This window comes from Theropithecus gelada, chromosome 11 (assembly GCF_003255815.1).
Source record: "Theropithecus gelada isolate Dixy chromosome 11, Tgel_1.0, whole genome shotgun sequence".
NCBI classification, from domain to species: domain Eukaryota; kingdom Metazoa; phylum Chordata; class Mammalia; order Primates; family Cercopithecidae; genus Theropithecus; species Theropithecus gelada.
The window spans coordinates 44,038,981-44,053,501 of record NC_037679.1 but is presented as its reverse complement, the minus strand read 5'-3'; the positions used below and the strand labels follow the sequence as shown (position 1 = coordinate 44,053,501).

Sequence of the window (14,521 nt, the reverse complement as noted above, 5' to 3'; positions counted from 1 at the left end):
ATCAACATTATTATTTCAGTATTTCATCAAATCTCTTGATGAAAATTTTTTTCTCTGTAATTATACCATAACTATAAACTAATCAGCATATGGTGACAAATTTTCTTGAGCATTACAATATGGTCCAAATTTTGATTTTATTTGGATGGTCTTTATTTTTGTCCTATATTAGAAAATAGAAAAATGAGGCCGGGCGCGATGGCTCACGCCTGTAATCCCAGCACTTTGGGAGGCCGAGGCGGGCGAATCACAAGGTCAGGAGATCGAGACCAGGTGAAACCCCGCCTCTACTAAAAATACAAAAAATTAGCCGGGCGCGGTGGCGGGTGCCTATAGTCCCAGCTACTTGGGAGGCTGAGGCAGGAGAATGGCAGGAACCCGAGAGGCGGAGCTTGCAGTGAGCCGAGATCGTGCCACTGCACTCCAGCCAGGGGGAGAGAGCGAGACTCCGTCTCAAAAAAAAAAAAAAAAGAAAATAGAAAAATGAATTGCATTTGAATCTGGAAATAATTAATTCCATATTCAGATTAGTTCATATTTAAATAAAACTTTTTTTTCAGTGAAATTTTGAGTTGTCAAAGTCAGGGAGATAATTTACTGGTGTTCTAGTGCTTTATTATAGAATATTAAGCTTGTGACAAATGCCAAAAATTAGCCAGTGCAGACATATCTGTTGAGTCATCCATCATTTATGTCAGATGCAGATACCTACCTCCTACTTCAAGTGTTTGCATATTTTCCCTGGAAATGTTAATTAAAATGTAATACAATTTCAAAAGAGATTGTAACAATGGCTTGGGGGGTAGAAAGTTTTGAAAGATGGAACAAGAATGGCAGAAAATATTGAGTTAATTTTGTAGTGAACATATTATATAGCAAGACTGGTCAAGATAAAAACAAAGAAAAAGACCTATTACCAATATCAGTAATAAAAATGAGATATGATGGCAAATTCTATATATGTTTTAAAAACTGTGGAATATTATAGAACACTTTATGGCGATGAATTTGGCACTTTACGTAAAATGGACAAATCCCTCAAAAAGATGGCTTACCAAAAGTAAAACAAGAAAAGGAAAATCTTAGTAGCTGTATATCAATGAAATAAATTGAATTTTTTAATTTAAAACATTTTCAGAAAGAAAACCCCAAACCTAGATGGTTTGGGTTATTGGTGAGTGCTGCCAAACTTTTCAAGAAGAAACGAAACTAATTCTATACACATACTCTCAGAAAATAAAAGAGAAATCATTTTAAAGCTTTCTAAGACACCACCAAAACCAGAGAAACAAAATAAATTTATATATATATATATATATATTTATATACCCACTTTCCCATGAATGCAGTTGAAAGAAAATCTATAACAAAATATAGCAGATTTATTTTAGTGACGTATTAAAAAGTAATTCATCATGACCAAGTGAGGTTTGTTTCATAAATGAAAGATTGTTTTAAGATACAAAAGCAATGAATATGGGATACTCCATATCAATAGATGAAGAACTCATATGGTTATCTTAATAAAGGCAAAAATAATTTGTCAAAATTTACCATAATAATTCAAAGTAACTACCACACTGAACTAGGAATATAAAGTAACGTATCTAAACTAATAAAGGGATCTATGAAAAAATTGCCCAACTAACATTGTACATAGGGGAACATTGACTACTTTTCAAGTAACACTGAGACATAAATGAAGATGCTTGCCTTTAGCATATCTAGTCAATATTTTGGTGGATGTCTTAACCAGTAAAATAAGTCAAGAGAAAGATATAAAAGTCAACAATTATACAAATGAAAATTAAATTATCATTATTGACTGATGACATGATTATGTAAGTGGAGGTCCTCCGGGATCTTAGAAAGATACAAAACTTGATTTAGCATCTTTGTGGACAGAAGCCTATATTAAAAATCGGTTATATTCCACATACTAGCAAAATACAATTGAAACCTGTAACTAAGAAAAGAATTTGCAATCATACCCCAAACACACATTAATCAGAGATAAATTTAACAAAAGTTGTGCAAGACCAATGAAGAAGACCAATGAAATCTCTGAAGCACTGTTGAGATAAATTAAAGGCACGAAATAAATAAAAAGATACACCAAGTTTATAGACTGGAAAACTTAATTGGTTAGATGTCAGTGTTCCCCAAATAGATCAAGAAAATCAACGTAATTCAATTTTAAATCCTAGTAGGCTGCTTTTGTTTTGTTTTGTTTTGTTTTGTTTTGTTTTTGTGGTGGAAATTGTCAAGCTGATTTCAAAATTTATGTGGAAATCAAAGAACCTAGAATAGGTGAAACAATCTTGAGAAGGAACACAAAAAGCAAAATGGTTGGGGTTAAGAACCACTGAGATGGAAATTTATTATCATGGTTATAAAAATTTTGGATCTAGTTTTAAGTGCTTCAAAATGGATTTATTTTGAAAAATATATGAAGATAACTAAAGCAATACAAAAAACGAGAGCTTGAGAAAGAGGTAAATGTAAGTTCAGAGTTAAATAGTGTGAAGTTCCCAACATATTTGTGTATTTATGTTCATATACAGAGATAGATGAATGGAAACATAGCAGTAGTTTTTGATTCATAATTGGTGTGCCATTTGGGGTTTTTTGCAATCTGTAGAAACTTATGCTGGATAAGAGGCAAAAGAAAAGTAATATTGGCAGCCACAGGAGCTCAAAGAAACAATGGGGTGCTTGGCAATGAAATGGAAAAGGACAAGAATGAAAATAGTTCTCAAAACCAGGAACCAAAGTCCATGACTACGGCAGTATTTACAGCCTGGGCATAATGCCTTTGATGGAATTGGATGACATGCCTACTTTTTTAGTCTCTTTGTGCCTCTCCTCAAGACTAAAACTCAAGGGAGGTGGAAACTAAGCAGATGCTGAATTTTTTTCAAAGATAGTGGCAGTATTTTTTTTTTTCCTCTCTTTGCATGCCCTTTGCAGTAGGGTTTTGTTGCCCCTTCCATCAAAAAGTAAGGTTTATCTCTACTCTTGAATCAGCGTGGACTTAGGTTTGAGACTTTCTTTGGCCAATGAGGCATTAGCAAATGTGAACTAGAGAGAGGCTCCAGTAGCACTTGTGCATTGGACTCATCTTTTTTTTTTTTTTTTTTGGCTACGGTTGGAAATCTGAGCTACAGTATGAACAAGTTGCAGCTAGTATTTTGGAGAGATTACTTATAAGCAAACCAAAGTGCTCCATCTGATAGCTTGCCTTTTGCTAGAATGTCAGTTAGACCATATTAGACCACCTCCTTACAACTGACAGATCACTGCAGTGCAGGACCAAATTCAAGAACAACTGATCATGTAAACCTGGTTCACACTGCTAATCCAGAGAATCATGAGCGAATTAAACTGTTTTTCAAAGCCACTAAATAGAGAGGATATTTGATGTGCAGCAATGGATATCTGAAACAAACAAACAACAAAAAAGTTGTGTTAAGAAGAAAATTAAAACATGTAGCATTGGCTCTGGACTTAACATTGTCCTTAATATTACAGAAGCATATACAACAAATCAGTTATAGTCTTGACTATAGTCAACAAATCACTATAGTCTATAGTGTTGTGATAATCATAGTAATAAAAGAGAATATATTGAGTCCTCTCAGTGTGCTAACATTGACTTTATGCACTTTTTTAGTAGATAAGTATATTATTGTTCTCATTTTATAAATGAAGAAACTGAAGCACAGTTTAGTAACTTGGCCAGGGTCATAAAACCATAAGTGACAGAGTTACAATATGCACTCAAGATAGTCTCTTTCTAAAATCTATATTTAAATATTTGGGAATAATACATGTCTTTTCACATCAACACATATTGATTCTTATAATATCACATTACAATTAAATAGGAGAGATTATATGAACACATGAAGAGCTTAAGGTCATTATCCTGTTTTACATAATAAGGTTTTTTTTTTGTTTTGTTTTGTTTTTTAAGACAGATCTTACTGTCACCCAGGCTAGAGTGAAGTGGTGCGATCTCGGCTCACTGCAACATCCACCTCCTCGCTCAGGTGATTTTTGTGCCTCAGCCAACCAAGTAGCTGGGACTAAAGGTGCTTTTTTGTAGTTTTTGGTAGAGATGGGGTTTCACCATGTTGGCCAGGCTGGTCTTGAACTCCTGTCATCAAGTGATCTGCCCATCTCAGCCTTCCAGTGCTGGGATTATAAGTGTGAGCCACTGAGCCCAAACAAGTCATATTTACACAGTATCTATTACTTCCTACATGAAAGATGAGCATATTTTTACACTTTTATTTCTTTTTCTCCTCTCATTTCAATTTTTGCTTTTATTTTTATAATTTAATTCATACTTGTCCCCTGCACATAATTTCTATAAAATGTAAACCATATCTCCTTGTTTAAATTAATGTTCACTTCTGTTCTTTAACACGGCTCCTCTTTACTAAGATCTTTTACTTTGTTTTCTCTCTTTGGCTAAATTTTATGATTATTTAGTCTTTCCCTCCATTCCCCACTCCTTCATCCCATAGGACTCATCATTTCTCCCATGCATAGGAATATTTGCCTGTGGCTTTTATAATCAGAATACAAATTAATTGGGTATAAAATTGGAAATCACGTATTTTTCTCTTAGTTTTATTGAAATTAATGAATATTATGAGAAGTGTTTTAATTTCATCTTTCTAATTCTGCTTGAAATCCCTCAGAATTCTTTATCTTAGTAATTTCTCAGTGTTTATTCTTCTATATTGTTATTATTTGCAAATACAAGTCTTCAAGCAAAACTTCTGCTTTTCTTTTAATATTTTGTGTTTTATTAATTGTATTATTGTGTTTGGCTATACCAATTAGAAGTTTGTTGGATTACCTTTAGCTGACTTCAGTTTCCATTAGCTTTCTTCTAAATTACTTTAAGATATTTGTACCTTTTCATTTCTTTTTTGTGAACATTCTTTACATCTGTCCTCCATGTCTCAGATATAGTTTCAGTAGTATTTATTCTAGTTTCTGTTGTTTCTTTTTCTATTTTATTTTATTTTATTTTATTTTATTTTATTTTATTTTATTTTATTTTATTTTATTTTATTTTATTTTATTTTGAGACGCAGTCCTGCTCTGTCACCCAGGCTGGAATGCAGTGGCGTGATCTCGGCAACCTCTGCCTGCAACTTCTGCCTCCCTGGTTCAAATGATTCTCCTGCCCCAGCCTCCTAAGTATCTGGGATTACAGGTGCCCGCCACCACACCCAGCTAATTTTTGTATTTTTTTAGTGGAGAGGGAGTTTCACCATATTGGCCAGTCTGGCCTCGAACTCCTGGCCTTAAGTGATCCACCCACCTAGTGCTCCCAAAGTGCTGGGTTTACAGGCATGAGCCACCACACCCAGCTTTCAGTTGCTTCTAATGTGATTTTTAGTCCCCTGATGAATTCTCCCATTTCTGGTGTTCATCCACTTACCTTTTTCTTTCAGTTAATCTTTTAGTTCACTTCCATGAAATTTATTTTAAATAAATGTTTTCTTTGTAACTCTGAAGCATATTGTTTCCCGGTGTATATTTATATTCTGTATATGTCTTTTGCTTATGTTTCTTCCTCTGTCCACTATCACCTCTATCTCTCCATTTCCATACACATATTTTTCATTATTTGAAACTACTCATTTTGAATAAGAAAAGTTCTATATTAGAATATTTTTTGACATGGAAAGTAGTGCCGTACAAATGGAGTGAACTGGGGAACTCCACATTTTTCATTTAGATTTATTCTCTGAAAGAGAGGTTGGCAAATGTTTTCAGTGAAGAGTTAGTAAACATTTTAGGCTTTACAGTCCATAACAATAACTCTGTTGTTGTAGCACAAAATCAGCCATAGCAATATGTAAATCTATGGGCAGGGATATGTGCCAATACAATCTTTTTTACAAAATACAGATGGTGCGTTGTATTTGGCCCATGAGCAATATTTTATGGGCATGGATACATGCCAATACAATCTTTTTTTACAAAATACAGATGGTGGGTTTTATTTGGCCCATGAGCAATATTTTGTTGACTCCTCCTCTATTGTACAGTTGTAGACAGGAGGCTCTTACCAAATAATAATGAGGACATGTATTACAACTCTTCGGTGCAGAGGAAGTGCAGTGAATGATAGTTTGTTCCTCAGTTGATTCTCTGTCACAAAAATGGATGCTGCTAAGTTGGCAGAGGCTGTGCTGTTACTTGATACTGATTCCACCACTGTCCATATGACTTATCAAGCACTGATACTTTATCACTCTATCTCTCTTCCTGGACAATTCTGTTCATTTCTTCTTCTATTCCCAGTTGTAACAATTATAACACATTTTTGGCAATTGCCAACCTCTCTTATGATTTTCTTTTTTGTCTATGTTTATAGACTACATTTATGGACTAAGGTTTTAGGCGGGCTTTTAGAATTTATAAAAATGGTTATCCTTCAAGAAAGTTTCTCTTAAAAATTTGAAATTGATCTGGCTTCTAAATTGTTGTCACTATACTTAGTTTTAATAAATCTGTTCAGAAACTAAATTTATTTATTTACTTTTGGCTGTATGAAACCTGTGCACAAGAAGTGAATTCTTATGTTCAGTAGGTGCATGGTCTTGGAGTAAAAATACAAACAAACTGGGTGCGGTGGCTCACACTTGTAATCGTAGCACTTTGGGAGGCTGAGGCGGGTGGATCACGAGGCCAGGAGTTCAAGACCGGCCTGGCCAAGATGGTGAAACCTCATCTTTACTAAAAATACAAAAATTAGCCGGGCATGGGGACAGGCACCTATAATCCCAGCTATTCAGGAGACTGAGGCAGAGAATTGCTTGAACGCGGGAGGCGGAGGTTGCAGTGAGCCGAGATCGCACCACTGCAGTCCAGCCTGGGCAACAGAGTGAGATTTCATCTCAAAAAAAAAAAAAAAAAAAAAAAAGAAAACATCTAATAGTGCACAATACTTGTTTAGTTATATGATTTTATTCTTTAAACCTTTCAGTTCATTCATTCAACAGATGAATTTAAACACTGATAATATGGGGGTAAGATAAACAATGTCATTCTCAAGGCAATGACTTATTTTCTCCCAGACTTACATGTTATTGTGAATACCTTAATATTAATTACAATTCTTCCCCTATCTTCCTACAGCCACCCCAGAAAGACCAAGAAGTGGGAGAGGGTAAACAAAATAGTAAGAAAAGGGAGCTTAAATAATTTTATTTATAATATCATTAAGGATTCATTATTTTTTTTTTGCTCATATTAGAAGGGGAGCTCTTAATGCATGCAAATACTCACTTCAACTCCCTTTTTAATAAGTATTTTATTATATAAAGTTTCGCTAGAGTTGTTATACAATATCTATAGTATATGTGTATATTCAAAGTGTTTATGATATAATATTACATTTAAAATTTGTTTACATTAGATACTGATTTTTAAAAATAGAAAATATGACCTTTAGGTAGTCTGATCAGAATTTTTAAGTGTAAACTTTGCCAAAGGATATCTTATCTAAATTGGTGAGGATTATTCACTTGGTGTGTAAAAAACATGCAGTAGTAGCCAGAGGTATTACCTTTTATTTTGATTTTTCTTTGTGTATTATTTTGTTCAAAGAATAGAAATGTATAGAAGAGATATACTATTTTCCGTAATAATTTGGGGGAGATTCATGGTTAACACTATTTAAATTTTTTTCTTTTTAAAATGTTGAATGTTTTTACTATGATAGTATCTCTAAGCTTGGATATCCTCCTTACTTTTCTGTCTGTATGGAAAAAGCAAAAGGAGTAAGAAACCAAAGTTTATTGTGGGAATTGAGGTTAAGAGAGGCATAACTATCAGCTTTTACACAATTAATAAGTTGTAGTGCTAGGACACAACTCCAAATTTATCAGACTAAATCCATGCTCTTCTCCATATATCACTTGCTACTATGCCAACACATTGTATCTTCAGATAATTTAATAAATGTAAATCTTTTTTTCTGGATAATTCATGTCTTACAAATCACAATTTTTTATAGATCCTGTTGTTTTCTTCCAGCAAATACTGTCTAGAAATTTGTTTATTTCAGTTTTTCAATGGCTATATTTATTAATGTATTTAACTAATAATTACTGAGCTGTAGGGGAAAATAATATAAATTAAACAGATAAAATGTCAAACCTCATGAATTATTTCCATATCAAAACCTTGTTGGCCTCTGTGAAATAGTCACTGTGATCACTTCTCGGCCTTTTTGCTAAGATCAAGTGTACTATCTGTTCTTATCAGTTTAATCACTGTGGGAAGTTTTACACCTATTCTAGAGATGTGTCTATCAGTCAAAATATTTTGGGAATGCACCTCTTTCACAATTTTCTAAACAATTTTCTCTTAATCTTCACCAAATCCTAAATGAGAAGTGTTTGCTCTTAGGGTGTATATTTTAATTTTAGAAACAACTAAACATCATCCAACCTAAAGGCAACAAATTAGTTACATAGTAAGTTAAGTAATTTTTTTCTATTGGGTTACCCAACACTTTGTCTTGCTCCTTAAGATTGTAGATTGAAATATGATAGCTGTTTTCTTTGACTTTGAATGTCAATCTAATAGCAGCTCTCTTAAGAAATTATATTTTATTCCATAAATGAAGGGCAGAATTATTGGGCTACCATTTCATAAGCTTCCTGATCCAGATTTGAAGATAAGTGCTCATATTTTCAGTCACATTTTAACAAGGTGTCGCTGATTTGTAGACATGTCTTGTATACTTACTCGGTCTGTGTCTGAATGGGGAAAAGGATAGGAGATGTAACATACAAATAAAAAAAGGAAAAAAAAAAATCCCAAAGTGATTACAGTGTTTTTCTTGAGCTGTTAAGAGACTGATCACATATATAATGTACATTGACCATTTCTCATCTCATTTATACTTTTCCTTATGTTTGGGTATGACCTCACTCCATTTGTGCTCAACTCTAATTTTATCCAACATTCTTTATTTTTCCTGTTGTAATAATGTTGGGTCATTTAAATTCTCCACTATAGTATTGTTATTTGATGTTCCTTTCTCTCTGTTAAATATAATATCCTTAAAAACATGCTTTGTACGTTTCATTGATTATTATATCCCATAAAGCCCCATCACAATAAATATCAAACGGGTTGGTTGCAATGGCTTATGCAATATAATCCCAGCACTTTGGGAGGCCAAGGTAGGATCCCTTGAACCCAGAAGTTCAAGACCTGCCTGGACAACATAGTGAGACTTAATCTCTACAAAAAGGAAAAACAAAATTAGCTGGGTGTGGTGGTATACACCTTTAGTCCCAGCTACTTGTGGGACTGAGGCAAGAGTATCTATGGGAGAGGTACAGGCTGCAGTGAGTCCTGATTTTGCCACAGCACTCCAGCCTGGGTGACAGAGTGGGAGCCTGTCTCCAAAAATAAAATAAAATAAACTAGGTTAAATTTTTAAGAAAAACAATTAATATCAAATGAGTGAATGACAAATATTTGAACAGAAGAGATTATATTTAAGACAAATTTACAGAGTTGGTTTGCAATTGTGTATGTAATTCTATAAGGAAAAAAATCAAGGATATATAAGAAAAGACCTGCTTTAGTCAGGGAGGAAAAAATAAAGAATTAAGAAAAAGAGTCCTAAAAGTTTAGTTACTAATGAACAGAATATTCATTATGCATTGGAGTATATCTGAGATTTTTGCAAGAAGGAGGATGTTAGCTAAGAAAGTTGTATTTGAAGCTCATACGTGCTTTACAATTCTCATACTTATGGGAATATTAAGCTCTGAAATGCTAAAGACAATTACATGTCTTATACTCTGTAGAAAGGGTTTCTATCATAAAAATAAAAAAGAATAATTCTGTATTTTAAATATTTTTCATCATTAAATATAATCACATTTCAACTTATAATTTTACAGGTACCTACAGAATACTGGACATACGGATTCAGAATCCATAAGGCTTTATCACCTTGAATCAAGGATTTATTTGATATCATCCTCGGTCTTCCTATCAAGTAACATTGTTTTGAAAAACAGAATTAACACATTTGCCATAGGGAGTTGGTTTTTTTTTTTTTTTTTTTAATACTTCCCATACTTTCCAATGCCTAAAAATAGCAAGGTGGTAAAAAGAGAATTAGATGATGATGTTACTGAGTCTGTCAAAGACCTTCTTTCCAATGAAGACTCAGCTGATGATGCTTTTAAGACAAGTGAACTAATTGTTGATAGCCCGGAAGAGAAAGATACAGATGTTGAAGAAGGATCTGAAGTCGAAGATGAAAGACCAGCTTGGAACAGTAAGCTACAATACATCCTGGCCCAAGTTGGATTTTCTGTAGGTTTAGGAAATGTGTGGCGATTTCCATACCTATGTCAGAAGAATGGGGGCGGTAAGTAATTTTTTTAAGTGATAAATTACTGTAGTGAATTGCAATTGGGTTTCTCAAATAGCTCGTATTATTGCTGTGTCTCATTATTTTTGAAACTTTCAATTTCATTGTAAAGCTAGAGAAACCCACTTCTTTGTGGGAAGTGAACCCAGATATGTTTTCGGATTAGGTTTCCATAGGAGCAGATGGGCTTGCTGTGAATACTCCGGGATCGCTTAAGGGTAACACATTCTCAACTTCTTTCTCTGGAAGCTTATTAAACATCTCTGAATTACTGAGTGAAACTTTTCTAACAAATATTGCATCATTTGTGCCTGTCAGTTATTCCCTTTGAGGAATAATCTAAAGCTTCTGATATATGACAATACCGGTGAAGGAAAATAGAGAATTTTCTCTCCATGATTTATTAATTCTTAATTTTAAGTTGCCTCACTCTTCAAAAAATAAAAAATGATATGTAATTTAGAATAATTATGATCTTCAAATGCTGACAAGAACATTTAAATCCCAGTAGAAGGAATGTAAACAGATAATATAATGCTAGACATTCTTCATCCTTAGGCATTTTATGTATTTCCTTTCCAGTTCCATGGTATTTTGGAACAATGTTCAGTTTCAAAGACAACTTTAAAGAAATTAGCAACCTTAATTTTGAACAAAATTATCTGCAACATCATTGCTATTCTTGCTATTAATATCTGTGTTTGTACTTATAAAGGCTTATTTAGCAAAAATTATCTTAGAAGTCTAGGGAAAAAACTTTACAAAAGAGAAAATTGTTTATGTATGATGCTAGTTCTATAGTATACCAAAATCAAACTGAATTTAATCTAACATTGGATTGAAATGTTATTATATATATGAAATATTATTATTTATGTACATGTACATGCTGTTAAAATAAATGTGGCTGAAAACAAAATACTCCATATGTCATGCATTTCAGGACACAAAGTATATAACAAATATTTTGGTATTTGATTCTAGTTTGTGATAATTTCATTGACTGGGCAAAAATATGGTTTATTTTTAATATAGTTGTAATCTACAAACCCTGCATCAAATAAAATAATAAAACCCATGCGTATGTAAATTTTTTCCTGGCCACTGAAACATGAAACTCTAAGATGTTATGGTGACAAAATATGTTTAAGATATCTTTTAGTTAATTCAAGTAGGCACAAAACAAAAGGTTTGGAAAACATAGCCCATTTGGCAAATCTGCCTTAGAGGTAAAGATCGATACATAGAGTCAGTGATGCACTGTGCATCCCTATACTGAACAGCTCCTTAGCTAGCCAGTAACCTCACACATGAATTATTTATCAAATCAGCTGTAAGCAACTATGTACTCTCCTGCCTTTTGTTTCTCACAAATCATTCCATTTGCCAAGACTAGCAGAAGATCAATTCTGGTTTTGAGACTTTTTTGCCTTGTAAATGGTATTGACCACACTGTTAAAGAGGATAGCTGATTTGGCTAAAAAGTGAGGTTGACTTCCATTTTGTACAATTTCTGTCTTGCTGGAGAGTGCTGAAAGATTTTATATGTAGTAATGGGTTCTTAGCAAAAATGGCTCCTCCTTCTTATTTCCAAATGTTAAAAAAGTCAAAATATCTTTCTAGTATTATTTACTTTCTACTAAATGGAAATATTAGAAAGCAGTACTATACATATTATAAAATACCACCTGATTTTTCATTTTAGAATGGTTGTTACAGTACCAAAGATTGCACTCAAAATTCAGTATGGCATTGAGTCTTCTAATTGTTGGAGGAATATCTTCTGGCTAAACAACAAGAAGATAGTTCTCAGCCTCAGGCTATCAAAATCTTATTCATGAATCATTTAAGCACTTTCTGAGTAATAAAGAAAAAGTAATAGAGTCAATATAAGTTTAATTTCCAAATGATTTTATCCTTTTAAAGCACAATGGTTAAGCGAAGTAGGTGGTATAATATACAGACTTCCAGATCAGGTTTGGAAGTCAATTTGACTGTTTGAAGCCTGGTTCTTTTTCACACTACCCATGTGACCTTTCACAGGCTACCTCATTTGTTCAGGCTTAGTTTCCACCCTGTAAAATAGGGTTAATAATTGTATCTCTCTCCAAGGATTCTTGTAAGGGATAAATTAATAGCTACATGTAATATGTTTAGAAATGTGGCTGGCAAATAGTAAATGTTCAAATATATATATTTAAAGCGTAACACATTTATTTAATCGTAGTCTTACATGACATGAGAACTTTCAGAAATGAAGACCCAAAGACTCAGGGAAAACTGTTTTTATGCTTAGATTATGTGAAGAATAGGCAGCCAGGTAGAAATGTACTTGGACAAAAGGGTATGATCTAATGAGAATAGACTAAAAGCAGCAAACCCAGCAAATCCTGTCTGTTCAGATTCTTCTTGGCCTCTCTGAGTAGCATTCCTTCCTCCTGGATATGAAACAAGACCTCTCTGGAATGAGGATCTTCAAGGGAAAAGGGAGAAAATGAGCTTTCTAGGTGTTGTGGCTTGCTCTGGGGAAGAGACATTCTAGTTTCTATGACCCACCTTGAGGGAAAATAAATCTTGTGTCTGTGACTTGCTTCAGGGACAAAAAAAGAGTGGGAGACAGGAGTAAAGGAAAAGGCCAGGAAGCCTTGGCTTCCGAGTTCCTTCCAATTTCCTTTAGTTCAAGGTACCCAGCATGCCAAAGTGCCATGCTTAAAAGAAAAATTATTTCAATAGCTTTTGGAGTACAAGTGGATTTTTGTTACATAAATGAATTATATAGTGGTGAATTCAGAGATTTTAATGCATCCCTCACCCAAGTAGCATACACTGTACATAATATGTAGTTTTTTAACCCTATCCCCCATCTCAGTCTTCCCCTTCTGAATCTCTAAAGTCCATTACATCATACTGTATGCCTTTGCACACTTATAGCCTAACTGCCACTTATGAATGAGAACATAAAGCTTTTGGTTTTCTGCTCCTAAGTTATTTCACTTAGAATAATGGCCTCCAGCTCCATTCAAGTTAATATGAAGGGCATTAGTTTGTTCCTTTTTATGGCTGAGTAGTATTCTATATGGTGTATGATATCACCTTTTTTTATCCACTCGTTAATCGATGGACACTTAGGTTGTTTCCACATCTCTGCAATTGTGAATTGTACTGCTGTAAATATATGCATGTAAGTGTCTTTTCCTTTTTGTTTTTGGCTTTTTTTTTTTGACAGGGTCTGACTCTGTCACCCAGACTAGAGTGCAATGGTACGATCTCAGCTCACTGCAACCTCTCCCCTACTCCGGACTCAAGAATCAATCTTCCCACCTCAGCCTCCCAAGTAGCTGGGACTACAGGCGCATACGCCATGCCCAGCTATTTTCTTTTCTTTTGGATTTTTTTTTTTTAGTAGAGACAGGGGTCTCACCATGTTGCCCAGGTTGGTCTCGAACTCCTGAGCTCAAGCAATCTGCCAGCCTCAGCCTCCCAAAGTGCTGAGATTACAGGCATGAGCCACCATATCCAGCCTCAAGTATCTTTTTCACATAATAACTTTTTTCCTTTGGGTGGATATCTAGGAGTGGGCTTGCTGTCTTGAATGGAGATCTACTTTTAGTTCTTTAAGAGATCTTCATGCTGTTTTGCATAGAAGAATTTGAGATAGAAGAAAAGTCTAAGTATCCAACAGCACATCACACACACATAACTGGAAAAAAAAATCCCCAATGAGTTCAGTCATAATTCTTTCTCTCTCTTTTCTTACTCATTCACATGCATGTAAACAACCCATTCATAATCTAAGATTTGATGCAGGTGTTAAAATTCACTTTCAGTCTTTGGGAAAAACGTTCAGGTCAACAGTTGCTGAATGTTACTCATCATTTTAGAACTAGAATTTTGTTTTCTAAGCTCATGCATCCAATTTTTACATTGTATATGTAGTTTTGTTAGAATCAACTAAGAATGAAAGACTGAAAATCAGTCATAGGAAGGTTCAGATTATGTAGCAACCACTATGTAGGGAAAATTCCTGTATATAATCATTATTACAGAGATATACAGATGCTGAGATAAATAATTTGAAAAAATCCA

General features: G+C 34.0%; 1 protein-coding gene and 1 pseudogene across 2 annotated transcripts in view; both read left to right on the top strand.

Annotated features, from left to right (window-relative positions):
- The window catches only part of SLC6A15 (solute carrier family 6 member 15), a 54,967-nt gene that overhangs the window by 11,879 nt on the left and 28,567 nt on the right, over nt 1–14,521 (top strand). Inside the window, exon 3 of one of the 2 annotated variants that reach the window (XM_025403615.1) lies at nt 9,957–10,432. The exons of the other annotated variant lie outside the window; for it this stretch is intronic. Within the exon in view, the coding sequence (XP_025259400.1) occupies nt 10,144–10,432 (289 nt within the window). The 5' untranslated portion in view covers nt 9,957–10,143. The remainder of the gene's footprint in view (nt 1–9,956; nt 10,433–14,521) is intronic. 2 annotated transcript variants of the gene reach the window in all.
- On the top strand, nt 8,247–8,395 carry LOC112635738 (annotated as a pseudogene).